The sequence below is a fragment of the Cavia porcellus genome, unplaced genomic scaffold (assembly GCF_034190915.1).
Source record: "Cavia porcellus strain 051 isolate PalLab524CR breed Dunkin Hartley unplaced genomic scaffold, mCavPor4.1 scaffold_18, whole genome shotgun sequence".
Taxonomy (NCBI): domain Eukaryota; kingdom Metazoa; phylum Chordata; class Mammalia; order Rodentia; family Caviidae; genus Cavia; species Cavia porcellus.
The window spans coordinates 58,468,544-58,495,994 of record NW_026947501.1 but is presented as its reverse complement, the minus strand read 5'-3'; the positions used below and the strand labels follow the sequence as shown (position 1 = coordinate 58,495,994).

Below are 27,451 nucleotides of genomic sequence, written 5' to 3'. Positions count from 1 at the left end.
CCGAGACTCTGCGAGTCCTCTCTCCACATGGTCAGAGTCGGACCCACAAAACGTATTAGCCCAGGTTGTGTCTCTCCTGTTAATATGCTACTCCCTGTCTTTGTAGAAGGGATTTAAGTAGTCTGCCAATTTCCTAATTTTAACTGATACCCTATTAATCACTAACATTAACTGATACCGTACTAATCACTAATTTATTAACACTGAAGTTGCCAATTTTAAATCTTCACTTTCCTATGACTCAAAGGCCCATAATTATTTAGAGCATCCCAAAATATAATTTTAAGTATTATTTCTTATTGGTAGTAGTAGGAAAAGAATGTTCTAGTCATTGTTAGAAGAGCTTCTATGATTGATTTGTTTTTTGAATTGTGAAGATTCATTGCTTCTCTTGAAAATTACTTTAATTGCTTTTGGCATATTAATAACAATTAAAAGCAATTAAGATAATTGCTTCTAATAAAGTAACTATTTTATTGTGCAGATAATATTCTATATGTGCCCGAGGACTGAAAGAAAGTTAGAGAGACTCCTATAATTTAGATCTTCTACTTAATATGTTTTAATTTATTGAGAAATTTGTCTGTGAAGTATTGCTGAGTATTTTCATTCAATTGTATCATCTAGAAACTAGAGGAAAAAATGTACGTTCTGTTCTGCTGTATTGTTTTCTAATTTAGGGAGAGAAAACATGTTGTGTATATTTGCTTAAAAGGAAAAAATAGGACATATATAAAATAAGTACTAACTGGACCATTGCCAAATTAAAAATAACCGGTAATGTAAATAAAGGTATTAAAAGGAATACGGAAAAGATATGAACGCTAATGTGTTTACATTGAAAAACAAAACTATTGAAGCTATATGAATATTAATTTTGGTAAGCAAGTGTTTGGTACAGTGGGAATGGAGCCTTGTGCTCTGATTTCAAGATTAACAGTTTCATGTTTTTATCTCTCTTCCTGAAACAGAATTTGGAATATTTACTTATTCAAAATACAGTTGAATAATCTTGGCTCTTTATGATATTTCGGTGTCGTTACTTTTATCTGCAGCAAACCATTAGAGAATCTCCTCACTTGTAGCTCTTTATATGTGAAATGCAAACAGTGTTGCTTACTCTCTTCAGTCATGCCAGGAGAATGATCATGAAATTCTACTCCGGCATTCAAAATAATTACAGTTTGAATGGGATTTCCTAGTTAGCTTTACTTTATTGAGTGGGACATTACAAAGGGAACACCCCGGATTTTTTGTTTTGTTAATGATTAGATCTACAGTAATCTACAGAGGCAGGGCTTTTGGAAGATGACTGGGCTGTGGGAGTGCTGTCCTCATCAAAGAGTTAATCCACTGATGACCCCATAGCCAATGTGCTTCAAGGCACTGGGCATCACTGGAAGAGTGTGTTCCTGGGGATGCAGCCTTGGGGGTGTGTTCTTCCTATTATTCCCTTCTTGCTCTGAATTACAAAGTAGCTGCCTTTCTTCGTCATCTCCATTCTCCTTGATTCTTTTGGCTTGAACCTTGAGGAATATGTACTGAATTTCATGGAAATGTAAACTAAATAGATCTTGTCTTTAAATTGAAGGTATGTTGGGTGTTTCATGATGGGAAAGCTGACAAATAGGTTTAGAAGTTTTGTAATTTAAATCCACATTTTAGATATTTAATTTTATTGCACTCAAATTTCTGATGGTACATCTATTTCTCTAATATCATAAAAAGCCAGTGATAATCATCAAAGTAGAAGGAACATGAAAATGTCTCTTGTTGTTTCCCTTCTTTACTGCTAGAAAATGCGTGGATTGCTAAATTCTAATTTTCAGTATGGCGTCCACTGAACACCAACACTTGGCTACATTTCTGGTGAAGGGAAACTTTGATCCTACTACTTAGGGTAATGCTAATCATTCAAATTATGCAAGCATGATTTCTTTATTCTAAGTTTAGCCAGCTTTAAAGTGAGCCCAAATGCTATGAAAACTTGTACTAATATATGTGTTCAATAGATGTATTTGGAAAAGCCACAGTATAAATCAAACATTTGATTTCAAAGTATACTCCTTCCTGTATACTTTGAAGTGATGTTGTAGTGTTTTACAACACAATATGATTTGGTCATTCCTAGTCTCTCTCCACTTACTTTGGCAGAGTGGGTAGGAGTTAACTTGATTAACACAGAAGAATAAAGGAGGCCTCAGTATTTGTATCAGAACAGTCTATCCTTACAGAAATGGAACAGTTTGCAAACTCAAACAAAATGTAAGAACCCTAAAATATGTAAGTCTGTGGGTGTGTTTTAAGTTTTTAAACCATCTCCAAGGTATTTCAGTTTGATATCCTCAGCCACCTACTAGTCCAAGTGAGGCATGGAAGTCTCCAAGATCTACCTCCTTCTTACCAGTCATAGGACACCTGCATCTCTGTATGTCTCCTGACATTTGTTCTGCAGCCTGTAGCAGAGTCCCATTTACCGATAGATTGCATGCAACTCTTTCTGGGGATAGTGGGGCTAATGAAAACCTCTGCATTTCTCCCTCGATGTTAAATTGTGGTTTCTTTGGAGTCAATTCACTGACTAAAAAATCAGTCAATAAAGCTACTTTTAAAAAAATAGCTCCTTTGTTCCATTAGTGCAATTAAAAGATATACTATAAGCCAGAAAATATTAGCTTGAATTCTAGTAAGATGAATAGCTTTCTAATATTATGTAAAAGAAAAACTATTAATACTTTGTAGGTTTATTTTCTACTATCCTACACAAAATGTCATGCATGTGTTCCGATTCTCAATGGCTGTTTCTCACCAAGTTTACCGAGACTAAGAACTACACTCCAATGTGAGCCTTCAGTCTGCTGGGGTTAATTATCTGTGTAGAATGCCTAAGTATAGTCTCTGCATATATTATTGCATGCATTACTTTTGTAGCAAATTGATTTAAGTGCCCTTTTGGAACAGTTGTTGGACAGAATTGATTCAGTGGCCAGTAGATTGACTTACACAGCAAAATTGTGTCTGGGTTTATTTTGGTATCCAAATAGAATTTTAAGCAAATGGAAGGTTGTCGGTGCTAGAGTGCAGTTCTCCATCAACTTGAACTGTGAAATGCTGTGACGTACATTATTAAAAGATTTTCAGTAAAGTATGATGAGTTAAAATGTCCATTGACAACTAGCACAAGCACAAAGCATTTCAGTGACGTTACAAATGGTAAGGTACATTTCCTCTCATTTAAATGATATAACCTGACATAGTCAGAGTATCCCCAGTGCACACAAAACTTGTATCAAGGTGAAGAATCAGTACAAAGAGAATCGATATGAATGATGTGATAATGGCCGGCTTTGAAAATTTCGTGTTTTCTTCTCGGAAAAATTCCAGTTGTTTTTATAAACTCAGAGGAAATCTACCCTGTGCCATTTCAGATTTAGATTCCTGAGATCAAGCACATTGTTATGTTTGCTGCCTTCTCCCTCAAACCTTTAAAATGATCTGATCATGTTCTTTTGGTTTCCTAAGTCTTCATTTCTTCATCTCTGTTGGAAATTTCGATCCCTGCTGCTCAGTGTTAGACCTGGTGGATAGGTAATTCGTGTTAATTCAGCACAATGTCCATGGAGATATATGCTCCTCGTAATTGCATGAAAGGTTAAAGTGAGCAGGTTAAGAATTCCTCAGCTGTGTCTCTTCCTTCTGTGGCCCAGGTTGTCTTGTTTCTGTCTCTGCTCTTGGGCCCTGCACCACTGTCATGTCTACCTCTAACTCTCTTCCTCTTATGTTCCCTTCCCTTTCATCCTTTTTTTCTGACTCCTCTCTGTTTCTTCCTTACTTCATCGTATCTCTCAGTCTTTGAAGTGTTGAGGGGAGGCAGGCAGCATGCAGTGAGGAGTTCTGCACAGCCTGAGTCAGGATCGCTGCCGCTTCTTGCAGAGCAGACAGTGGGGGTGAAGGAATCTCAGGCCAGGCACCCTCGGGACCTCCATCCGTAGAGGCCAGCTACCACATTTAGAGCCAGAAGTTGCCTTTCAGAGCTGATGTCTGTGGTTAACTCCCACATAGATCTCGTTCAGAAATCATGATATCATGAAAGTGTGACTTTTGAATGCCCTCAAACTGTTATGCCAGCTGCATAATGAAGAATGGTTTATGCATTTAATGGAAACATTAGCTTAAGATTGCCTTTCAAAAATTATAAAACGGCTTTTTACATTCAGAACTTTATGACATGCCCGGATATGGGTTATGAACCTTTTATGCTGCTTTGTAATTCAGAAACTGTGTATGAGAATTTAAATTTCCTGAATTTAAAGTGTATATTAATATAACTCAGAGCTTCCTGAGGCTTTTTAAAAAAGTATTTATTGATAATGATAACACTATATAAATACACGAATACTGTATTTAATCATAAAAAAGCCTTTTGTCTTTTTTCCTAAAATGTGTTTTGATAAATATGATTGGTATGCTAAAATTTTACCTGAATTTTAACGACGCTTTCAGAAGTCTGTTTGTTGGTATGCATCTTCACATTAACTGTAGACTGTAGCACATCCTAAATGTTAGCAATATGTGGAGGCCATGTGTGTATTGCACATCTCATAATTTCCCCAACATCTCTATGGAAAGTGCTCCAAAGTTAGTCTTAATTCTATAAATTGGGCAGCTGAATCTTACAGAGGTTTAATAGGAAAAAATAAAAGTAACTGCCTCAAGGACATGGGCTAATAAATGGCACATCCAAGATAAAACTCTTTGACAAAGCAAAGGTAAAGCCCTCAAATTGATCTCCAGGTGAAGGACTAGACAGAAACATGCAAAATTGTATCCAGCAACAGAAGCAGGTCTAGCAGGTCTGAATCATTTGTTCTCTTCTGCATATTCCATTAAGCATTGCACAGGCTTTCTCCAAGCTTGGTCTTCTGAGGTAGGTGCAGTTTTTTTCCCCTACCATTTTACAGAGCATGGTGTGGAGTGGAGAGGATGGATTCTTTGCCCAAATTACAAACTTAATAAAACGTAAGAGCTCAGTTGTCATTCCGGTGCTCTAGGCTCAATGCCATGATTCTTAAACCCAAGCTCTTCTTTTTTCTGAACACTAGAAGACCCATGATGGTTTTCACCAGGTGCATGTCACCTATAATAACGTAGAAGTGAACTGACTTCACCCTTACGTGACTTGGCTTCCCTTTTACTCCTGTTAGAAACAGCTATCCCATAAGGAATTATAAAGAAGGGAAGAAAGCATTCATGAGAAGCACCTTTCTTGCACCCCCAAATCACTTGCTAATCTTACAGGAGTTCCTCCACCACCGTCCTGGTACTCTGTGCAGGAGACTGCTCTTTGACTTGAACTATTGCAGACATCTGTTTCTTATGTAAAACTCATTTTCTTCTTACCCACATTCAAGCATCTGAATCTTCAAACATAAGAAAATAATTCTTTTCCATGAAATGTGTTGTTTGATTAGATACTTGAATAAAAGGAGTTTGTTAAGTAAACAATCCTTTTCATGAAATTATGAATTTACACTCTGGTGATATTTACAGGTTAGCATAATTATTTCACATCCACCTTTATTTCTTTGTTTTTCTAAACTTAAAACTTGGGCAAATACTCATTTATATTTACTCAGTAGTTTCCAAAGTAGGATATGGAAGTACAGATTTATGATTTTCTCAGTAAGATTCTAAGAGAGGTTAAACCATAGAGGAAAATAAAATTACCAGTAATTAAATTTATAGGCAGGTTTCCCATCTAAAGAAAATTTATTGCTTCACAGTGAAAGATAGTTGAGACACTTTCACATAAAGCAAACCCATTTTTACATGATATAGGTATTATACATTGCCATTTCAATTTATATAATTAAAATGATATCATTGCACTCTAAGGTTAATGGGATACTCAACTGGAAACCATACGTCGTAGGCAATAAAATAGCACTGCGGTATTGGCTCTTTTGTTAAAAGCTGATACAGTATTTCAGCACCAGGGGATTATAGTCTACTATTTAGAAATCTGTACGTTTCCTTTTCTAGAAGAAGTAATTCTTTTGAAGGTACCTTTTTTTTAGAAATAAAAAATTAAATATATAGAATATATAAAATAAACATATTTGGAAGTTATTTCCATCATATGCCTTTCCCCCACAAGGACAGGTCAGAAAATGCCTCATAAATGACTTCTAAAAGTATTATTTTAGAATTTGTAGTGCATATTTTTACATGGACAATTGATAAAGTATTTTAAAGTCTGGAAGGAAGGAAATTCTCAGTTTACAGTGCTCTGTAACTTGTTTTACCTGTAATACTCAGAAGATAGCTGCTATGGAACTAGTTTGAATACAGTCAGCTTTGTTCCTCCTCTCCCACCTCACCTGCATCCCAGTACATATCTCAAAAATATGTATACGTTTTAATGGTTATTTCATTGTATGGGCATCGTATAAACGTGGAAATACAGTGATAATTAAAAATACATCTATTTTTAAAAATAGCTTATCTCAAGTTAAAAACTAATCAACAGCTTTTACTATAGTTTGTACAAATTCAGCTACCATGATAAAAAGCAAATACTGTGTTTTGCCGAGCCTGTTTTGGGTATATAGAAGGAAAGATATAAAGATTTGATTCAGAGAAGGTGAGTGAGAACAGACAAGTCTTCTAAGAGAAGTATGATACCTGGCAAGGTGTGAGGCGGTCCAAAACAGAAACTGCTCCTTGCTAGTCACCGCCTAATAAGTGAGCTTTTATTGCACTGAGTAATAATAAAGCAATATAAAAGTTTCAACACAGAACATACTGAACATACCAGTACCTCGCACAGGTAACTATTGATTTGGAAACTGCTTGGCAAAGTCTGTTATATCCATCCCCTGAGAAATAGATAGCGAAAATGTGTCCTATGTATACACTGGGATTCTACATATTTAAATGAAGGACAGATGTGGGCTACAATCTGCAGGTGGGAGAAGAAAGTGCTGAGTATAAACGTCATTTCAAGGCAAAGAAAATTTTCTGATTTTATAGTTTGGGATAATTGCCCAAAACTATACATAATATAGAAGCCACTAAACCATTCAGTTTGAATGATGAACTTTTTGGTGTGAAAACTGCATTTCAATAAAGCTATTAAATTTTATTGAAAAAAGATTCTCTCGGGGGAGCACTTTTGTGAAGAATTGAAATATTCCAGTTTTATTTGTCATATGTAAGTTTGCCAGTGTTTTTCCAGAGGCAGCTGATATTTTATTGAACATTTTTTCACAATTATCAAGAATTTACTCTCTCATTAAAGTTTGTAAATTCTGAGTAAAGGTGAGGTGGTTGGCTATCTTTATAGACAAACCCTAGGCAGTTTTTTTCTTTTTCCTGGTAATCTGGGTAATCTGGGAATCCAAGGCTTTGTATACACTAATTAAGCACCCGAACACTAGCTGGTTTGTTAAGGTACATTATCTCCAACATGCCCTGGATAGTCTTAAATTCATGATCTCCTTACTTGGAATTACAGGTTCAAGCCACTCTGCCTAGAAAGACAAACTCTTGTAACATCTGAATTGAGTATACATTTTAATATCAACTTTTCATAGAGTCAGAATTGGTCTGCACACTGACACGGAAAATGGAGAATGAAGAGAAAAAGAACAATACTGTGTTGCGTTTTAGTCAATTTTGTGCAGATTCTTAAAACTTTTCTTAAATCTTGTAAAGAATCCTCATCCAATTATTTGTATGTTCTAGATAGATAGAAGTCCTTTGTGGGACAGTTGGCTAAATTTTTTCTCAGTTTTCTGTGGTTGTCTTTTCACTCTGTTGTAGCTTTATTTTAAAAGCTCTTTAAAAAGATTAGATCCCAGTTGCTAATTATTTATAGTATTTCCCATGGAATAAGCAGTTTGTTCATGAAGTCTCTACCTATACGTATATCTTCAGGATTTAAAATTCAAAGACGTAGTCCAAAAATGGGCATCTGAGATGAATATGTGCTTCTCAAACAAAGAAATACAAATAGCAAATACATGAAGAAATGTTTAATATCCCTGGTCATACAAGAGATGCAAATAAAAACAATACCTCCATCTCACTCTAGAGAGAATGGCCATCATCAAGAAATTAACCAATAACAAATGCTGATGGGGCCTTCTCCAGTGAACTGGTGCTACCACTGTGGAAATCAGTGTTGAATTCCTCAAACAAGTAAGATTACAGGTCCCATCAACTTAGCTATTCCTCTTTGGGATATCTCCTGGAAGTATTAAAACAGTCATACCAAAGCAATATATGTGCAACGATATTTATCGGAGCAGAATCTACAATAGATTAATCTTGGAAGCACTCCAAATGCCCGTCAACTGAGGAATGGATAAAAAAGATACAGTGTTTCCATACAATGTAGTACTATTCAACCACAAGTAAGAACAGACTTGAGACTTCCATGGATAAATGGATGCAACTTGAGACCATACTCATAAGTGAAATAAATCAAAGACACATGTGTAAACATCTTATTGCTTCTCTTGCATTAGAAACTGAAACAGAATGCACGGCCCAAAATGTACAATAGAAATTGCAGAATGGGAAGAAATTGTTCAAAAGAAAAGAGGGACTAGGGTTGGGGAAAAGAAAAGAAAGAATGGAAAAAGGAAAAAAAAAACACAAGATAATTATACTATTAGTTTCTCTTAGTTCTTTGAAAAGAAAGGTTTGTACTGATACAGTTTGGAGAATATTGTATCCCCATATCTTGTACTTTGAGTAACTACTTTGATGATACCAATAGGTGGTATATTAAATATTATTCTATTTTTAAGTTGTGTTTTATTTTTTCCAAAAATAAAAGGATTTTTACAGAAATACATAAAAAAGTCTTAATCCAGTGTCTTTACTACCGTTTTGTTTGGAGACAGGATTTCAATATATAGTTCAGGCTGGCCTTGAACTTCTTATGTAGCCCAGGCTAGCCTCAGAGGTGCAGCAAACCTCCTGCCTCAGCCTCCTGATTGCTGGAATTATAGGCATGCACCACCCCTTGCCCAGTCTGTTTATTACTACTAAGATTAATTGAAAACTAATTAGTCATCTACTCAGACATTCTTGAATCCCAACACAATGCACCCTCTCTGATCTAATTAATTTGTAAAGCACAATAAACTATGTTATCAATAATCACCTCAGTGGCTTACCTTTCACATGTGGCCTTTCATGGGCTTCAGTCCCCCATCCTTCTTCTGGATAGATTTTACCTTCTTTCTTTACCATCCCCACAAATTTCCCTAAGGTACAAGTCACTGCTGTCTGTCTTCTTTTAAAATTATTTCCTCCTGTGTATGTCACCGTTACTTTGGCAATATCTCATTATCTGACTTACACATGCTTGACATTATGGGTTTGTATTTGCCCTTTAGTCTCACATGGTTGATCTTGCTTACTGTATTGCATAAGTTTTGCTAAGAAAATAGTGTCTGATTTTGTGTATATCTCAATACATGAGTAATATAGTTCTTAACACAAAGACAAGGAAGTTTGTGTTCAGGAAATAATTTCCTGCTGGTTAATGTCCATGGTTTATTGTCTCCAGTATGAAACTCATTATATCCCTAGACTCAGTCTTCAGAGAATTAAAACATTTTAAAGTCTGTCAGCTGGCCCATTCCGGCTGTGCTCGGAGAACTGTGGAGTTTCCAGCAAGCAGGCGGGCGTACACTATCCCCAAAGCCCAGCCTATTTGGGACTCTCGCACCCTCTGGGTACAGAGTAAGGGCTGGGCGGGTCTGGGGCGCCTGCATCTGCCTCCCCGTGTGTCTGGAGGACTGTGGATTTCTCAGCAAGCAGGCGAGTGTCACCAGTTCCAAAGGCCCTGCGGCCTGCGGTAATTGCCCAGTGCACTCTGCCCCAAGCACAGACTGTTCAGCGGGACCCTCCAGGCTTCCAAGTGCAGTGAAGTGCCTAAGTGGGTCTGAGGTGCTAACATACGCCTCCCCATTCCAGCTGTGCTCCGAGTGCTGTGGAGTTTCGAACAAGCAGGCCGGGGCACAGTGTCCTTGGAGCCCAGCTTATCTGGAACTACAGAGTTCTAAACAGGCAGAAGAGGGCCACTGGTTCCAGAGGCCCAGCGGCCTGGGGGAACTGGGTGCCAGAGTCCCAGGAGCTGTGAACATAGAAGTGGATTTCCAACAGACACTGAAGAAGCTTTCAAATAACACTTGAAACACAGAAATATAGGAAAATGACAAAACAGAAGACCAAATTACAACCTCAAACCTCTAGCCCATCTCAAGAAACCCTAGGAATGATGTATATAGAAGAAAATGTATGCCATACACCTCAAATATCGGACGTAATAGCTACTGAAATAAACAAGCAACTCCAGGAAGCTTTAAAGGAATTCAAACTCGAAATAATCTCCCAGGTAAAAGAAGAAATGATAAAAAAAATTGAAAGAGATTCTGAAAATATCTAAAGAAAACACAGTTTAAAAATTGGAGAAAATAAAAAGATAGAATGCCTAAATGAGCAATATAAGAAACAAACAGAATACATAAAGCAGATGCACAGAGATATACAGGAAATGAAAAACTCCACTGAAAGCTGTAAAAATCACCTCAATGAAAGTGAAGATAGAATTTCAGACCTTGAAGACAGGATTGCAGCTAGTGAACAGGAAAGGAAAGATCTTTTAAAAACAACAAGGAATCAGGAAACAACAATTCAACAACTGCAAGATGATGCAAAGAAAAATAACATAAGATTGATAGGGATTAATGAAAAAGAAGGGGACAACATAAAGGATCTCAAGAGGATATTTAGAGAAGTAATAGCTGAAAATTTCCCAAGCATGAGATCAGAAACTGACATCAGGTTCAGTGAAGCCTATAGAACTCCATATAGTCATAACCAAAATAAAACTACACCCAGACATATAATAATCACCATCCCAGAAATCCAACACAAGAATAGATTATTAAAAGCTGTCAGAGAGAAAAGACAGATCACTTATAAAGGAAAACCTATCAGAATCACAGCAGACTTCTCAGCACAAACAATAAAGTCAAGAAAAGCATGGAGTGAAGTATTCCAGATCCAGATGACTTCCAACCTAGACTGATGTACCCTGCAAAACTATCATTCAAAGGGGCTGGGGATTTAGCTCAGCGGCATAAGCACCTGCCTCGCAAGCAGGCAGTCATGAGTTCGATCCCTTGTACCGACAAAAATGAAAAGGACAAAAAAAAAAAAACCCCAAACTATCATTCAAAATTGATGGTGAAATACGATACTTCCATGACAAAGAACAGCCGAAGAACTTCATGAACACCAAGCCAACCCTGCAAAAAATATTGAGAGACAGTTTAGATACACAAAGGAAAAAACCACTAAGCAAAGCAGATAATTAAACAGAACAGAAAGATAAAGATGCAACAGCAGAGAGATGACATGTCAACAATAACCAGCATGTAACAGTTATAACCATTAATGTAAATGGTCTCAATACACCAATCAAAAAAAACCAGACTAGCAGAATGGATCAAGAAACAAAATCAACCATATGCTGTTTACAGGAAACCCATCTAACCCAGAAGGATACTCACAGACTGAAAGTCAAAGGATGGGAAACAATACTTCACGCAACAGGAATCCAAAAAGAAGTAGGAGTAGCCATTCTGTTTGCAGACAACGTGAACTTTAAATCAACAATGATCACAAAGGACAAAGAAGGTCACTACATACTCGTTAGGGGAAAACTCCAAGAGGAAGAGATAACTATCTTAAATATATATGCACCAAACTCCAGAGCACCCAGTTATATAAAACAACTATTAACAGAAAGGAAAAATCAAATTATCAGTAACACAATTGTAACAGGAGACCTTAACATGCCATTGACACCAAGGGACAGATCAACCAGACAGAAAATGAGCAAAGAAATAACAGAACTGAATCATACCTGTAAACAAATGGACTTGATAGACATATACAGAATGTTCCACCCAACAACATCAGAATACATATTCTTCTCAGCAGCACATGGGTCATTCTCTAAAATAGACCATATATTAGCTCACAGAACATATTTGAACAAATGCAAAGGAGTTGAAATCATCCCTTGCATGTTATCAGATCATAGCGCGTTGAAGTTAGAAATTAATGATAAAAGATACTGCAAAAATCCCACAAACACATGGAAACTGAATAACACACTATTGAGTAATCAGTGGGTCACAGAGGAAATTAAGGAAGAAATTAAACAATACCCACAAAAAAATGAAAATACAGACACAACTTACTGGAATCTGTGGGATGCAATGAAAGCTGTCCTCAGAGGAAAATTTATTGCACTGAGTTCCCACATCAGGAAAACAGAACAAATACAAATAAATAACCTGATGCTATTACCTCAAACAGCTAGAAAAAGAAGAGCAAGTCAAGCGCAAAGCCAAAAGAAGGGAGGAAATTATAAAAATTAGAGCAGAAATCAACGCAATAGAGACTAAGAAAACAGTTCAAAGAATCAACGAATTAAAGAGTTAGTTCTTTGAAAGAATAAATAAAACCAATAAGCCCCTAGCCAACCTTATTAAAAAAGGGAAGAAAAAGCTCAAATTCATGCAATAAGAAATGAAAAAGGTGAAATCACTACAGACTCTACAGAAATACAGAAGATCATCAACACTTATTTCAAAAACCTCTACTCTCAAATGTTTGATAACACAGAAGAAATAGACAGATTCCTAGAAACATATGAAGTGCCAAAGCTAGATCAAGAGGATGTAAAACTGCTGAATAACCCAATATCTATTAATGAAATTGAAAATGTAACTTAAGTTCTTACCTACAAAGAAGAGCCCAGGCCCAGACGGATTCACTGCAGAATTCTACAAGAAATACAAAGAAGACCTAATGCCGACATTCCTCAAACTATTCAATGAAATTGAAAGGGAAGCCATCCTTCCTAAGTCATTCTTGGAAGCAAATATTACTCTAGTACCAAAACCTGAGAAAGACCCAACTAAAAAAGAGAACTATAGACTAATCTCCCTAACACAGATGCAAAAATCCTCAATAAAATATTGGCAAATAGGATACAGCAAATCATCAAGAAGATTATACACCATGACCAAGTGGGATTCATCCCAGGAATGCAAGGATTGTTCAACATACATAAATCAATAAACGTAATCCACCATATCAATAAAGCCAAAAATAAGAATCACATGATCATTTCTATAGATGCAGAAAAAGCCTTCGATAAGGTCCAACATTCATTCATGATAGGAACTTTACAGAAAATTGAAATAGATGGTCTTTACCTCAATATAATAAAGGCCATTTATGACAAACCAACAGCCAGCATCATACTAAATGGCCAAAAATTGAAAGCTTTTACTTTAAAATCAGGCACAAGACAAGAATGTCCTTTATCACCAGTCCTATTTCATATAGTACTGGAAATACTAGCCAGAGCAATTAGACAAGAAAGAGATATAAAAGGGGTAAATTTAGGAAAAGAAGTTAAATTATCATTGTTTGCAGATGACATGATACTCTACATAGAAGAACCCCTAAGTTCCATTGAAAGCCTCTTAGATATAATAAATAAATTCAGTAATGTAGCTGGATACAAAATCAATACTCAGAAATCAAAAGCATTCCTATACACTAACAACAAAACCACAGAGAAGGAAATAAGAGAAACCACACTCTTCACACTAGTAAGCAAAAAAAATGAAATATTTAGGAATTACTCTTATGAAAGAAGTGAAAGACCTATACAGGGAAAACTATAATACACTGAAAAAAGAAATAGAAGATGATCTCAGAAAATGGAAAGACATCTCTTGCTCATGGATAGAAAGACCAAATATTGTGAAAATGGCCATTCTCCCAAAACTGTTATACAGATTCAATGCAGTCCCAATAAAAATACCATTAACATACCTTATAAATCTAGAGAAATCACTCCTAAAATTCATCTGGAACCAGAAGAGACCTAGAATAGCAAAGGCAATTCTAAGCAGCAAAGGCAAGGCAGGAGGCATCACAATCCCTGACTTGAAGTTATACTACAAAGCAACAGTAGTAAAATCAACATGGTACTGGAATCAAAACAGAGCCGAAGATCAATGGAATAGATTAGAAGATACAACCACAACTACAAACACACTCAACCACCTTATCTTTGATAAAGGGGCCAAGCAGGTTCACTGGAAGAATGATAGTCTCTTTAATAAATGGAGTTGGGAAAACTGGCTCTCCATTTGCCAAAAACTAAAGCTAGACCCATGCCTATCACCATGTACTAAATTAAAATCTGAATTTTAAAACAGAAACACTAAATCTATTGGAAGACAAATTGGATAGAAACCTTGAAGACATAGGAGTAGGTAGAGAATTCATGAACAGGACTCAAACCACACGGGAAATACTTCCCAGAATCAATAACTGGGACCACCTCTTATTAAAAAGTTTCTGCATGTCAAAAGAAATCTCCAGCATAGTAAAAAGAAAACCCACAAACTGGGAAAAGATCTTAGTGAACTCCCCCTCAGACAAGGGACTTTTGTCTAAAACATATACAGAATTAAAAAAACTCAGACCCCCAAAATTCAAAGATCCAATCCAAAAATGGGCATCTGAGATGAACACACACTTCTCAGATGAATAAATACAAATGGCAAATAAATATATGAAAAAATGTTCATCATCATTGGTCATTAGAGAAATGCAAATTAAAAGCACACTGAGATTTCATCTCACTCCTGAAAGAATGGCCAGAATCAAGAAAACCACCAACAACAAATGCTGGAGAGGCTGTGGGGAAAAAGGAACTCTCCTGCACTGTTGGTGGGAGTGTAGACTGGTACAACCTTTGTGGAGGTCAGTCTAGAGAATTCTCAAAAAGCTGGGATTGGAAGTCCCATTTGTTCCAGCTATTCCACTTCTAGGCATATTCCCAGAAGAACTGAAACCATCATACCACAGTGATATATGTGCACCTATGTTTATAGCAGCACAATTTGTAATCGCCTGATCTTGGAAACATCCCAGGTGTCCATCAACTGAGGAATAGATAAAAAGTTGTGGTATTTCTATACAATGGAATATTACTCAGCTATAAAGAAGGATCACATTGAGATATTTATCAATAAATGGGCGCAGCTTGAGACCATACTCATAAGTAAAATAAATCAATCTCACATGTGTGAATACCGAATAGTTTCCCTAATGTAAGTAATGATTCAAATATATAAAAGTATGTGGTAATCATGATTCCCCATTATGTGGCCTTGATGCCTTATAAAGTTGTCACCTATTAATTGGAATGGCTTTATTCTGGACTGCTTGATATTATTGCCTGTGATGAAATGAACAACTATTTTGAAGAAAATAAGTCATCATAATAGCTAGTGCTGATTTACTATCATCTTGTTTTGAGGCCCCACCAAACTATGGCTCTTCTGTCTCCATTGGTTTTATCATGATGAATCTTGCTGGATTTTATTACATGTGATAGTATAAACAAAAACTGTTATAGGCAAAGAGATACTGTAGAAGCCATTGTTCATTTTCTGTTGGTTGGTTCTAAAAACCCTACAATGCTTTCATTCACTTGAATGGTTTTACACTGACTTGATATGTTTGAAGGTATAGTATATGAAGTTATATTCAAATATTATTTTTTATGATTTTTTTAATTAAGGGGAAAAATAAAAAAAATTAGTAGGATATATTATAGTAACTTATTTGATTTCCTATTAACTTGAAGTCCTGTAATACTCCCACTATCTTGTGTTGACTGATTAGACGCTGTTCCGTTCTGTATGATAGTATCAAGTTTGAGGGTATAGGCAACTACTTTGAAGGCAATAAGATTCACTATGATGCCCATTCTGGTTTGACTATTATCTTTGGAAGTCCTGTAGTGTTTATAAGGTTTAGGTTTTATTGGTCTTGTTCTCTACTGTTTTGTGCAACTTTATAATACCTGATGAGATAGACAATTCTTCTTAAGGAAGCAAGAGGCATTATGGTAACCATTGTTGATAACCTTGTACTCTGATTTTACATCATGTACTATGTCTATCCTTGGTTTTGACTGACAGCTTTGTTTTGCCATATTTGACTTTATTCTCTTCCAAAAAAAAAGTAATAAGAAGTAAGGAGTGATAAAATCCAAAATGTGTAAATTTTGTTGTAAAAAAGAGAGGAAAAAAAGGTGCTCTAAAGTATACAACAGCAAGTGTGTTTAGGGATGTTAAATAGATGACCATGTTAATGTTTTTGGTTGGATCATTGAACACAACTGTTTGCAATCTCACTGTTTGAGTGTCCACTTTGTGTGTTTTGATACTGTGACGAGCAACTATCTCTAAGATGATAATTGTAATCGATTAGCTGGTGATTTCTTACTGTTTTTTTTTTGTAACTCTGTATTAATTGTACCCTTACATTGCTTTGTTTTGTTTTGTTTTTTCTTTTTCCTTTTAAATAAAATTTTTAAAAATCTAAAAAGAAACCAAGTCTGCCAACTGGGCCTGAATTTATACTTTAGACTTAATAAAAGTGTTTGAAGGCTGTTTTCCATTTAAAATGCATAATAACTATACTGATGCAATCATTTTAACTTTGTATCACTTTTTATCTCTCTGATCTCAGACATTTGGATCAGTAAAAAAATCTGAGAATAAGTTCATCATTTTCTTAGTTGCCAGAGAAGATTATATTTTCATATAATATTCCCAAAAGAAAGATACCAGTTACCTGTTAAATAAATAATTTGAGACCCTAAATGTCAGTAACTACAATACTATTTTATAGTAGTTTATGTACATTTAAATTTATGTTTATTGACCATAACCAGGCATTGCATTAGACAATGGAGAAATAGTGATGAATTATTCAGAATCTATTCTTGGGGAACTTTCAGCTGTTGTGGGATGTGTGAATAAGGAGGCTGGTCATTACTGTCCAGTCTGCTCTCAGCAGAGTACTGTTTGCTGCAGGAGTCTGAGGAAAGGAGCTTGAACCTGTATGAAGATACTTCAGGGATACTTTTAGTAGGGCAAATGCTAACATTTTTATCCATTCTGTACTATTGTCAGTCTGTTTGCCTGCCTCTTGATCTGACCTTTGAAGATTAGACACTTTTATTTTTATTTCTTAATTTCTAATAGCTACCAGTATCCATGCTTCTTACTGCCCTTTAATAAAATAATAAAAGCTTGAGCTGCACTGAATTGAGCTATAATGGAGGCACAGAAGCCCATGGGTGCCAGAGCCTTTTTGTGCAGAGGTGGAAATGGGGAGGAGCTCATGCCTTCACCCAGACTCCATTGGCTCACTCCATTCTCACAGGAGCCATGGCACGGCAGTGTTTAGTTTCTCCGGGAATAAACCAAACGTGACACAAACAACCTCAGTAACTTGAATGAGATCATGAAGTCACTTAGCTTTCGTGGGTTTGGGCAGAGCATTTTTGTGCAAACCTATTTCCAAATCTGTCCCAGTTCATCACACTCAGGAATCCACAGGTGAAGTTGTTAGAATGTTGTGGTTATCCTGGTATTTAGATGTGACATGAAACAAGGCTTCTCCTAAAACACCGATCAGCACTCTAGTCATGAAATAGTTGCAGAAGGCTTTTATGAGTTTTCATTGCCCTACACAATATTTTTAGCATGCTCTATTACCTGATGGTTCCATCAAATTAGTTCTTGCTGTCTGAAATGCGTACATTTGATTGGTAGCCTAATTGATGCTTTCAGTATTATTTGGAAAGTTTAATAATGTGACTCACAGTTAATGCATACTCTGTGAATTTATTCACTCTATCAAAGAATTTATTCACATTGTGAATTTTTTTATTTCAAAGGAGTGACCTGGTTTACAGTTTACAAAAATTTTTAAAGATGAATTCTTATACAATTATGGAGATCAATGATACTGACACTTGTGTATAAGCTAAATGTATTTAATGCTAGTAGACTGTATACTTTAAAATGCTTTAACTGACATTTATGTTATGAATGTCTTCCACCATACAAGTGCTCTTGGTTGTGCTCTTTTTATCTAGAATACTCTCGATGTAGATATTGATATAGATATATAGATATAATGAAAAAACTATCACCAAGCAATGGGTATATCAGATCTTCTGCTATTTGTGCTTATAGGTATGAGGATGAGAAAAGACCATAGCTGATTTTTGTCCTTGCAAATATTGAAATTTTGAGCATATTGAACAACTGTTCTTGTGGAGAATACCCTGAAAATTTGAAACTCTAATGCACTGCATGTCACCCAACAGGAGATTTATATATGCAGTGCGTGATTCAGTTTTCAGCATGATGTAAGACTTTTTAAAACATGCATTTATTTTTTCATTGATTTATTAGTTTGTATTATAGTAATATGGATTGAAACCAGGGCTGCAGCCCCAAACTTTTTTTTTTTTTTTTTAATTTTTAAAATCATGGTCTTACTTCCAAAACCAAGTTGCCGAGGGTGGTCTTCAGCTTGTAGGCTTCCTGCCTCCGCTGCCCAGAGCAGAGGGATTGTGGGAAGGTGCTACTGTGCCTGACTGTAGTACAACACTCTTTAATCTGTTTTAGGTTCTCATCTCTTTATTGAGTTCTAGTCTCTTATTGTCACCATTTTAACTGGTGAACTACTGCCTTCGTAGTGTCTCTTTCATTTGCCTTGTGATGAAAATGACTGAGTCATTTTAGAATCTCAGTTTTCTCTCCTGATTTCCGTTAACTGTGTCTGTAACAAGATTTGTACCCTTCTATCTCAAAGCCTAGACTTACCCACTAGCACTCTCTCTAGCGCGTGCATCCAGCAAGTTGCCATGAGTTGTGGGTTTTTTCTTTACAATTTTGTTTTCTTTCCCTGCCACTCTGTCTGCACATTTCCTCGAGGTCTGTCATTTCTTAGTAATTCCTTAGAAAAAAGATTAACTAAAATTCTCATCTACGTTCATTGTACTGTCTAACAAGAGAGACAAGGAAGAAAGAAATTAATCTAAAAGTATTTTTTATTTGTCCTTTTAAGTGAAACATATTTGTATGATACCATACAATAATTCAAAGTTTTACAGGAATAGTCAAAAGTTTTGAGGAATGTTTACATTTTAAAAATCTTATAACATCTAACAAAAATGGAGTAAGTATATTCAAATAATGGGGGAGTGTTTTGAGTATTGAGGAAAATTAATAGCCTTTCACTATAGTAACTTTAAATTTCAACACTAACTATATTTTATGATCATTCTGTTTCAATCACCCACTGATAGTAATTTCTGTCAAACACAATAACTATAGTATGTCTTTATTTATTTTATTCATTGAATCTAGCACTCTGTGACTTCTAGTTCCTCCCGAAAGTGGCTTTGGTCTTGGGACAGAGACACAGATAGATAAAATTCTGGATATGTTCTGGAAACTGAATCAAGAGGATTTAGTGATGGATTTGATATAGATGTAGAAAAAATATCATATATCAGTGAGACCTCCAAACTCTTTTGTCTGAATAGGAATATAAGGACTTCCTTAACTGAAATGAAGAAAAATTTAGGAGGAAGTAGTGTGATAGATTTTTTATAATTATGACAGTAACAGTATATGTGTATGGGTGTGTTGGGGGGTGTATGGGAAGAGATCATAAATCAAGTAAAGGAGACAATATTGGGGCCTCAGTCATCTATGCAAATGGTGCTAAATCTTGGGAGATACTCTACAAATGACCATGGCAGCAGAGAATTAGAGAAAGGCACTTGGATTAGAGATGCTGCTGCCATATTTTTGGAAAGGGTTGAATGAGAGAGGACCTAAAATTGGAAATTCCAAAGTTTTACAACTTGCCGAGAGGCACTTCTTTACTGTGGCCCTGGAAAGTGTGTATTTTTCTGATAATCCAACTCCAAGTGATAGAAATTCGTTCCTGTTTGAAACCACCTTCATTCACTCTCCTTTGGATCTTCCAGTGGTGATTAACTTCAGACTGGGATCCTTTTGCTAGCTTTTTTCATGTCCTTGTTATCTCAAAGTGTGAACCACAATTTTAGTTTCAGAACATTTTACTTTAGGCCTGAGCATTTTCAGTGGACTCTAAACAAAATTAGTTTAGTCACCGCATCTTCATCTCATTTCCACAATACCCTGTGTCTCTTTGGCAAACCTTTTCCACTTTTTTTTTCCATTTTGTTATTTTAATCAGAAAACTCAAATGCATTCAAGCTCTGCCTAAAGTGATTCTCACCTTAATTTGTAGTGAAGATCTTATATTTGGAACGGAGAGGAGCTCTCAAATTTATTACTTAATGTTCTCCAAAAAATACTTGCCTTGTGCACTGACCATCTGCAGGCTCTCTGAAACAGCTCCCACTACCTCCTCTGTCACAGCTATGCTGAAATTCAACTTGCAAATCAGTCTTCCTAAAACATCAACCTCAATCAAAACATTCATTCCCCCAAAATACATTTTTACACACAATTGCTTAGGAAACTGATGACAAACTCCTTTGTTTGCATCGTTCCCCCGCACTGACTTAGTTCTGATTCATTTTCTTCATTTTATGCAGTTCATGGAACACTACACCATCACGTATGTTCCCATAGCCCACTGTGATCTTTTGGGAACAGAGCAAATCCACGTGTGCACCAATAGCAGAGTTTCCAAACAGCATCGATGTAACATGCATGTTTATGATGCATTGTATTCCTAGGTGTTTTTTGAACATTTTAAAGCTTTACTCATTGTACCTAACATCATGAGGAGCATTATTATTGTCCCATTGTACAGATGAAGAAATTGAAATACAGAGAAAGTAAGTTTTTCTAGGCCCCATGGTTAATAAATGGCAGTGTTGAAATTTGTTCTCAGATACACATACTTCTAATTTCTCTGGCAGGGTGCCTCTCTCTAGATCTCCACCAGTCATCACCTATAACCCTTTCCCCAGCACTGAAGGCCCATTTGAACTGAGCACAATCATCTTTCTGAGTGTGCAGTACAACCTTTTATTTTGAAGGTGGCCTGCTTCAAGAATTCTCCAGAGATCTCTCCTTCTCTGATTTTTTGGTCACCTTTCTCACTACTCTTTTCGTGCTATATTCCAACTGCCTTGTATTCCAACCCCATGATACATATCACATTGTGCAACTACAAAGAAAAATTCCTAAAATAAAATCTATAATTCATATTCTAATTTGCTTTTTTCAGTTCCCTCTCACCTACCTTCAAAGTGATCCTTATCTCCTCCTCCTTTATCTCACCTACTCCACATGCATTAGCCTTCTACGTTTTGTTCATGTACATTTGATATCACTCAGTGTCTTTTGTATCTTTTGCTTTATGCCGGAGAAGTACCCCATTCATTGTCCTGGTTAGGTGAGTGGTGCATTGATGGTGCTGTATTCCGTGAGGTCTCATTATCTTTCTTTCCATCTGTTATAGAAGTCCTGCATATTCCAAATACCACGTAATCAAACTGAGATCCTTGGCCCCGGCCCCGTATATTTATTTTGCTCCCCAATGCCAGTCTAGCATAACAAAGAACCTCTTTGCTCACACTCACCAGCCTGTCCTCCTCACTCCTGTCTGATGAAATGAGAATGTTCTCCTCTACTAGTAAGAGACCACCCCTACCACACTGCTGATTTGTCTACCCAGCCTCTTCTCCTATTACCCTGCCACATGTTTTGTACCCTCAGCGACCAAAATCAAAAACTACTCCCATGAAAAGGTCTGTTTTCTTTGTCTCCATCCTCTTACTTAAGGCATCCTGTCACTGGACATGCTGTCACCCTGCCCTGATATTTCTACTCAATATATTCATGTTGTCTCTCTTTAAATTGTAAGCATTCTCTTTTCTCACTTCAATAATTTGCTTTTTTTATTGTTTTGTTTTTTACTTACCTTTCTGTTTGTCTACTTGCTTCATCTTTTTACTGGATTTTTAAATTGCTAAAGACAGCCTTATCTAATTCTGTAATCTCTGCAACAAAGATTAAAACCTTACATATATTAATAATAAATACATAGAGGCTGGAATTTTTGTGTAGTACCCACTGAGCTACATCACAAACTCTGAGATGGAGGTTTTGAAGCCTACTTGGATAAGCATATATAGAAAATATGTATCAGTGTTCAAATGTAGTCTAATGTATCATTTTGCAAAAGACATACATAACTCAGACTTGGAAATTTAGGAAAACATTCCTGAATTCTGAGTCATAAGAATATCTTTGTTAACTAATCCTAGTTATAGTTTTAGAAATTCTTAATTCTTGACTCAATATGGATGGGCATTTCCTGTACACTCAATAATTTGCGTCTTTCTGTAGCACTAATACCTGACATTTCTGATGCTTAATTTTCTTTTCTGTAAAACCAGTATAACAATGCGTATTTCACAAGATGTTTTAGGAGGATTTAAGGAACTTACAGATTAAATGCAATAGTGTAGACTTTCTGAAAAGTCAACACTCGAATATGGTAGGCACTCAAAATATGGTAGGATTTTTCTCCCTAAGTGAACTGCAGAGGTTTGAGATTTATAACTAAAATCACCTGTTTACAGTGGTATCCCGATGCCAGCTGTTACCCCATGGCATAATCTTGGAACTGTCTCTTCCAATAATAAACCATTATTTATCTAATGGGAATTTTAAAGACCTGTGAGGCCGACCCGCTTTCACACTTGTAAAAGCGAGAGAGTGTAAATACTAGAGAAAGTTATTCTATACCCTGTGATTCTGCCAAAGGTAATCAGAAGGATTAAAATTAAATTCAGAAGACATGGGGTTCTGCCTGTGTGTCAATGTTCTTCAGGGACATTTCTATGAGCCATCTGAAGCCATTGCCCTCCTCTTCCTCACTAGACCTGGCACTACAGTCAGGGAATGGGGTGGATCCAGTTGTGGAGGTGTGAAGAAGCCAGGACTGCAAGGAGCCAGGAGCAGGAGCGGACACGTCTGCCATTTTTATGTACCTCCGTGTTATCCAAAACATTCTTTGTCCAAGGAGAAGTTGGAAAAATGTAATCGGCAGGCACTGAATATTATTAATACTACTGTTTTCAGGGGGCATTATAGATTCATATTGGCTTGAATTTAATCTTTACTTCCTCCTGATTTATTACTTTCTGATTTTTCATTTCCTAATGTCTTTCTTTCCTCTCTGCTCTTGCACTGAGGACCTTACACTGAAGACCATGTAGACTTTTAAATATATATTGCTAAATATTCTTCACTCAGTGTAATTTTAGAAAGGAAGGAAGTCAGTTGAAATCAATGACAAGCTGGAGAAATAAGCAGTTTTTAAGGAAATGAAGTTTTATTACTGCTAGGGATGTACTGAAACTGTTGAAAGCAGTCATGAGCTTCGTCGCTTAGGAAATGGATGGCTGCTTTACCTCCACCATAAGCACATACTGTAAATTTACTCTGTGAAATAAAATATGTGGAGTTTTGAGGGGGGGGCTGACAACCTTTCTCTTTAAGTAGGCTAACATTCATTTCTTTGCAAATTGCTTAGCAACCATATTTTTATTTGAACTTGATATTGAGGCGTAAATGCATACCTCGGTTGTTTAAGACTTGGTGCTAATGAGGTCAAGACCATGCATTAAATCTCCACACTGCCAATCCTCTCCATCCCCCTCCCTCTCTGCTACAAGAGTAGGCCCAAGTACTCTGATCTGGTTATGAGCAGCTGAGGGGCTTAGGGTGTGGATTAATATCTCCTGTATGCTTCCACATCTTGGAAAATGGTTGTATTTCCATCTGCAGTGTGCCCATGGTTGGCAACTTCATCTTTCTTCGTGAGAATCATTTTTCGGAGAGTTTAAAGGTAATTTAAACATCAGTATTGTTAGTGTAGTGACTTGATATTTCAGTTTTGGCTACCTGAGCGTGTTACGTAAAACTAGAAGAAAATTTTCTATTTTCCGTGCATTTGGTGCACATGTAATTTTACTTTACTCATTAAGGCTAGCGCTGTCAGCTCCTAAAATTGCCTCTGAGCTCTTTGAAAAACAAATAATGATTCTTTTCATGAGATCAGCGTTTTTTAGTTTTTTTGGCAAACTTTCTACTCCAACTTGGAAAGTGCTTTTTTCTCTGATTAAAATGTATTTGTCTATTAAATTAAAATGCAAATATAGACAGTCTGTGTTTATGGTTATAGTAGAATTATTTAAAGAGTTCTTTAAATCAGCCTTCTATTATTATTTCATGCAGAAACATTGTTTTATTGTTGGGCTGGTGCTGCCATGGTCCATTTTCAAGATTACTTAGAGAGCTATGAAAACTTAATCACATTGCCCAGGTTTTGTCAATTTGTACTCACTCTTCTCTAAGAAGCTGAATTAACTTGCTTTCTTTTTTACTTAAGAAGCTGGATCAGTAATGTTGGAGAAATTTCAGGTACTAAGACTTTGGAACTTCCTGAAATTGACCTATTAAAAATTTGCTATTTGTTTGCAACAAATAATAATCATATTTTACTTTATAGGATAGGTGAAACTCTTAAGAATATCATATTTAATAAGTTCTCATGAAATTAAAAATCTAGAAGCATAAATTTGTGTTATGACTGTACAGTCTGTGGATTAGCATTGTAATGTATTTGTATGGGAAATCGCATCTGATGTTATGCATTTAATTAAGGTCTTTCCAAGTATCTTACATTTCTCAGTAACTGTGGCTAAAATAAATCTAAAATAATATTTTATGACTCTATCTTTTTCTTTTTGACTGTTTTTAGTGATCTCAGTGAAAACCAAATTCAGGCTATTCCAAGGAAGGCTTTTCGTGGGGCAGTTGACATTAAAAATTTGTAAGTATATATTTATGTATTTATACATGTGTGTAGCTTTTAACTTGCACTGTTTGTGTATATTATCATGTTTTCTGTGTTCTTTTTGTGTTGAAGATCTTGTTATCAGAAAGGGATGAAAACCTTAGTATCTTTATCCTTGCTTATGAGACCTTGTAATAGAAAAGTTTAAGCTGTTGTTGAAGAGTTCCTCACTGAGAAGGTAACTGGAAGTTAGTCATTATCAAATCTATTCTTCAAACCCTGCTACTAATGTTTTGAAACCTCATGAAATGACTGAAGATATTTGCAATCCATTTTCTTTTCCTGCTATCACATTTCAGTCACTCCTTTTGTAAGTTGCCTTCAGTGTTAATTGAAGTGCAGAATAAGAACTATTTTTTCTCAGGGGAGTAGATAATATTTTCTTGTAGAGATAAGTGGAGCCTAGAGTTTAATTTTTAGAGGTTTTAAGTCACCATTATTAATAAATATCAAAAATGAAATTGCGAAAATTATGACTTTTTTTGAATATTTTCTCAAATATTTTCCTTCTTATTTTCATGAAGTAAGAGTTTCCTCTTCTAAAATTAGAAGAAGAAAAATGTATCTCTGTAGTTTTCCTTCCTGAATCTTTAATCTGATTTGTCCTAAAGAAATATTTTTAAGTGCCTTTGGCTCATGAGCTACATTTCAGATTTAAGATATCAGTGACAATCTCAGTATTCTCAATATATCCTTTATAGGTTTTAAAATACCATGTTAATGTTGAAAGAGGGTGATTTTTAGTTGAATAAATGTTGGGACATAAAATGCTTCCTTTAGTTTATATAAGGTTTTGGAATGTATGAAACAAAGATTGCTGCAGTATGTTGAGATTAACTTTCAGCAATCCAGTATTTCTTAGCTAGTAATGAAGCAGGCACTTTTTAAAAATTATATAACATTCAGAAATCTCCACGTTGGGATCTAGTGCTATTTTTCCAACAGTGAAAGTGAAACAGCTGATTTCCCTTGTCAAAGAAGACAATTGTTTATAAAGCCAGGCATTTTGGACTTGTCATCTTCTTCTAAATATAAATGGATTTTCTATTACATTGTACTTGCTAACTATACAGTGAAAGACACAAAACTACAGGTTTGTAGGTGTAAATGTATAGAGCCATCAAATCATGACTACTTTTTATGAACACTCAAGTTAAAAGCATTTCATTTGCTTTCTATTTGTGTTTGCTTGCTAGGGCTTGGAGAATGCAACTGAGTTGGTGATGTCTAGTCCAAACTGTCTCCATGATATGTCTACTTAGACTGGCACAGTGACCCCTGTGTAACATTACTCTCCTTCCCTTTATGTCACTGTGAATGTAAACCTTTGGCTATAGTTGAGTACCCTTAGGGGATGTTATTTGCAAATTTACAGGCATGTTATTCTCCATTCTCTGTGTGTATGTGTGTGTCTCTGTGACTTACTGATGATCAAACCAGTCAGCTATATCCCTAGTCCATTTTGTTCTGTTTTGTTTTGAGACAATTTCTAAGCTCCCCACGCTTACCTCAGACTTGTAATCTTTGTGCCTCAACATCCCCAGGGGCTAGGATTAATGATTCAGACCACTGCACCCAGATTACCTCTAAATTCTTGAAATACATGGTTTGAAATCTTAATCAAGATGTTTGAAGAATCCAAGGCAACAGGAAAAGGTTCCCCATCTTTAAGGATACATTTGGGAGTAGGATCAGTCATGATGAATTTCTTCCATATGTTTCTTCATTAACCTTCAAAACAAGTTTAGAGATTAAACCAAAAAAGTGGTAGTCGTTTGCTATGAGGAATGAATATTTTAGAACATTTTACCCTTCCACACCTCGGCTTTCATCAAACTTAAAGCTGTTGTTTTGTATGTTATAAGTTTAAGATTAAAGTGATAGAGTTTTGCTGTTTGGGGATTTGTAGACATGAACAAATCATCAAACCCACCTAACTGTAGTTCTTGGTTTCATAAAAAGAATATATAGATGGATCATTGTGTTCACTCATGAAATAAGATATCAGAGCAAAATAGTAATATACTATGAAACCATACTAGAGCATTGCATTCTGTGAATATTCAACAATCAAAAAGTAGAAGTTATCTATGAAAAATGTTATAGTAAAGTGTTTGTAGCATAAAATAAATAGTAATATTGGGAATTGATATGATTATTTTGTTATGAGAAAATTGGAACCAACTTACAAAATAGAAAAAAAAAGATTCTTCACAGAATGAAATAAATATACTCAAAGCCTAGATTAATTAAAGAAAGACTTTAAATACTATAGAGATTAAAGAAAGAGAAAAATAAAGATTGGATTTTATTATTTATTGGTGTTTAGGAATAGGTAACAGTGAATTGAAAAGTTAGAATTTCTAAAAGAGGCTGTGTCCAAGCCTGATTTCAGAGTTCAGAGCATTAAAACAAATTGCAGTGTAATGTGTATGTATGCTTGTGCACGTGGTACAAGAAATTTCATGACCAGTTTTAAAAAATAAAGCAATATGAATCTGAAATAACAGTAGGGGTAAAAGTAACAAAGTTTCAATATGAGAAAGATGCATAGAACAGCATTCACACAGTTTCAGCTTTGGAG

General features: G+C 35.8%; 1 protein-coding gene across 3 annotated transcripts in view; it reads left to right on the top strand.

The window, feature by feature from the left end:
• The window catches only part of Slit2 (slit guidance ligand 2), a 345,916-nt gene that overhangs the window by 177,256 nt on the left and 141,209 nt on the right, over window positions 1-27,451 (top strand). For all 3 annotated transcript variants that reach the window (XM_063230084.1, XM_063230083.1, XM_063230085.1), the window contains exon 5: window positions 24,772-24,843. In XM_063230084.1, coding sequence (XP_063086154.1) covers window positions 24,772-24,843 — 72 coding nt within the window. The remainder of the gene's footprint in view (window positions 1-24,771; window positions 24,844-27,451) is intronic.